Source organism: Protopterus annectens, chromosome 17.part0 (assembly GCF_019279795.1).
Source record: "Protopterus annectens isolate FY-2018-M chromosome 17.part0, PAN1.0, whole genome shotgun sequence".
NCBI classification, from domain to species: Eukaryota; Metazoa; Chordata; order Ceratodontiformes; family Protopteridae; genus Protopterus; species Protopterus annectens.
In genome coordinates, this window is record NC_056751.1 from 577,457,835 (window position 1) to 577,460,334 (window position 2,500).

General features: G+C 37.0%; 1 protein-coding gene across 3 annotated transcripts in view; it reads left to right on the forward strand.

Annotated features, from left to right (window-relative positions):
- TNNT1 (troponin T1, slow skeletal type) overlaps positions 1 to 2,500 on the forward strand; it is a 392,580-nt gene that overhangs the window by 31,999 nt on the left and 358,081 nt on the right. For all 3 annotated transcript variants that reach the window (XM_044059733.1, XM_044059735.1, XM_044059737.1), the window contains exon 2: positions 2,458 to 2,500. This exon is cut by the window's right edge. In XM_044059733.1, the coding sequence (XP_043915668.1) occupies positions 2,472 to 2,500 (29 nt within the window). In that variant the 5' untranslated portion in view covers positions 2,458 to 2,471. The remainder of the gene's footprint in view (positions 1 to 2,457) is intronic.

A 2,500-nucleotide genomic window follows, 5' to 3' on the forward strand; every position in this document is an offset into this window, starting at 1 on the left:
GCTCTCTCACTGGTACAGAAATGTACAGTCACAAAATGCCCAGCATGGCAGGCATTCGCTGCATTGTGCTTACTGGCCAGGAGAGTGGGTGTTAGGAGCAGTCAAAGGAATTTTTTAAGTCCACTGGATAACAGGATCTTACATCCCCCTCCTAGTGTTCTAGAACGGCAGAAGTCAAGGGAACATATGAACCAGCAAGGATGGGAGTTTGATGATCATGGGGTGATAGGACCCCAAGCGTTATTAAATAAAAGAAAGCTATTCAGTGTGTCAGTGTCAAATATAATTGCACTGATTCTTTAACAAGACAAAACATCTGAATATAAGTGTATAAGAACCTGTCTTGATAATGACATGACAGTCTTCTCTCCAGTAAGGACATGCCAAAACAATGATAAAATAGATACTCTGAGGATGTGATATTCCTTGGCAGTCAAGTGACCAAACATGGGGAAGAAAGAAGGGCAAACACAATGAATAACAATAATCTTGACTATAGCTGGTCAGAAGCTGAGAGGACAGAGAAATGGGTCATGTAGCTGAGTAGCATACTGTTGTTACGTGTGCAGGAATTAACACAACTGAGAGGACATGCACACCTAATTCTTCTTCCAGGTAAGGAAAGCATGCCATAGCAACACCTGGCTACCAGAAAAAGGAAGTGTCAGATGGAAAAGCACAGTCACATGAGGAAGAACTTGTCTGGAAGTATTTATGCCCCTTATATTAAGTGTACCTATACGTTACAACAGTGTGGGAATGCTTGGGCAATTCTGTACTATTTAGAAACCGTGTCTGAAGTGACGTTATTGCTACAGTATGTGACATAAGGACAGAAAGAAGTGAACTAAAGATTGGTGAAAGTTCCAGCTTCCTGCTATGGCCTACACAACCAGTTATTTCCATCTAAATTTGTGGTTCTGTAGCAGTGGCTCAATTAATTATTTTTTCCTGCAAGTGTTGACTTCATGTATTTGGTGGTATAGATTGATAAAGATAAATTAAAATCTCTAGTGAAAAAAGAACAACCAAAGCAAACATACTGAAACAGCTGAGACGTAACTATGTTCACAGTTGTCCAAAATTATTTTCATCAACCATTTGCTGTACTAACACTAGGAGAGGGAACTGGCAGTGGATCAATACATTAGTAATATAGCATGAAGACTGTTTAAAATTCAGATCCATACATTATGTGCAATTATACAACGACCCCCCCCCCCCCATTAATATTCCAAAATGTGCACGCTGATTGGTCAGCGTGCACGTTGCAAATCAAAGACTTATACTAATGAAAAAAGGTCTGGTCGCCCGGACTTTTTCCATTAGTATGTCTTTTTTTTTTTTGGACAGCAACGGAGAATGGAAGAGCTCCATTGCTGTTATCTCGCTATGTTAAATGAGTTTAACATAGCGAGATATCTTTAAAAAAAGCAACAGAGATCTTCCTTTCTCTGTTGCTTTTTTAAAAGCTGCCTCGCTATGTTAAACTTGTTTAACATAGCGAAACAGCTTTAAAAAAAGCAACGGAGAAAGGAAAATCTCTGTTGTTTTTTCTTAAAGCTTTCTTGCTATGTTAAACTCTTTTAACATAGCGAGACAAGTTTTTAAAAGCAACAGAGATCTTCCTTTCTCCTAGTTCTGAAGTACTACGTAACCATACACATGCGCAGTACATCAGAAATGCTGCAGAATACTGGACAGCTGAGGAAGGGCAGCAAGGAGGCATTATACAATGCCATTATTTAAGAAAAGTAAGTATTTTTTTTCTTAAATAATGTCATTGTATAATAACAATAACCCACTTCTGGGTGTGGGTAATGCTGGATTTACCCACGGTTGTCTTTGCTTGGCCACTTGGGCTTCGCCCTCGTGACCAAACCACACCATCCATAGGTAAATCCAGCATTATTGCTTAAATATCAGATAGTAACACAACTGAGTACGTAATAATTTAGCATTTCGTGTAAGGGTGCAGGACCAAACTCTGTCAATAAATAAAAAAAGCACTTCAGGCCACCCTCACACATGACAGCAAGCTGTGTTTTTTTTTTTTTTAACCTGGATGTTATTTATTAAGACAATACAACATAATTTTTAAGTTTTTACTTTGAAAAAAGCATAGTACATTAGACCATTACTTTATCCCACATATTCAAAATTATGTGTAATGCCTCATTTAAGAGGATTTTCTCATAATATATAATAAATAATAACTTTTAAATATTTATTCATTACTTCTTCAATTATATTTGTGCAGTTTGCAGTCTCTACAACTTGGCATAGTTCCTGTACATTGCTAATTCTCAGAAATATGCCACTGTTGTATATTACTGTCTTAAACTATAAACATAAATTAAAATTTACATTTTTGTATGGGGTATGAGATGCTGTTAAGAAAGATATTAATGCATGGTTGTCTGCTTCTAAAAAGAAAATGATTTTTCTTCCCTTTAGACAAAAAAACAAAGATGTCTGACACAGAAGACTACGGAGAGGA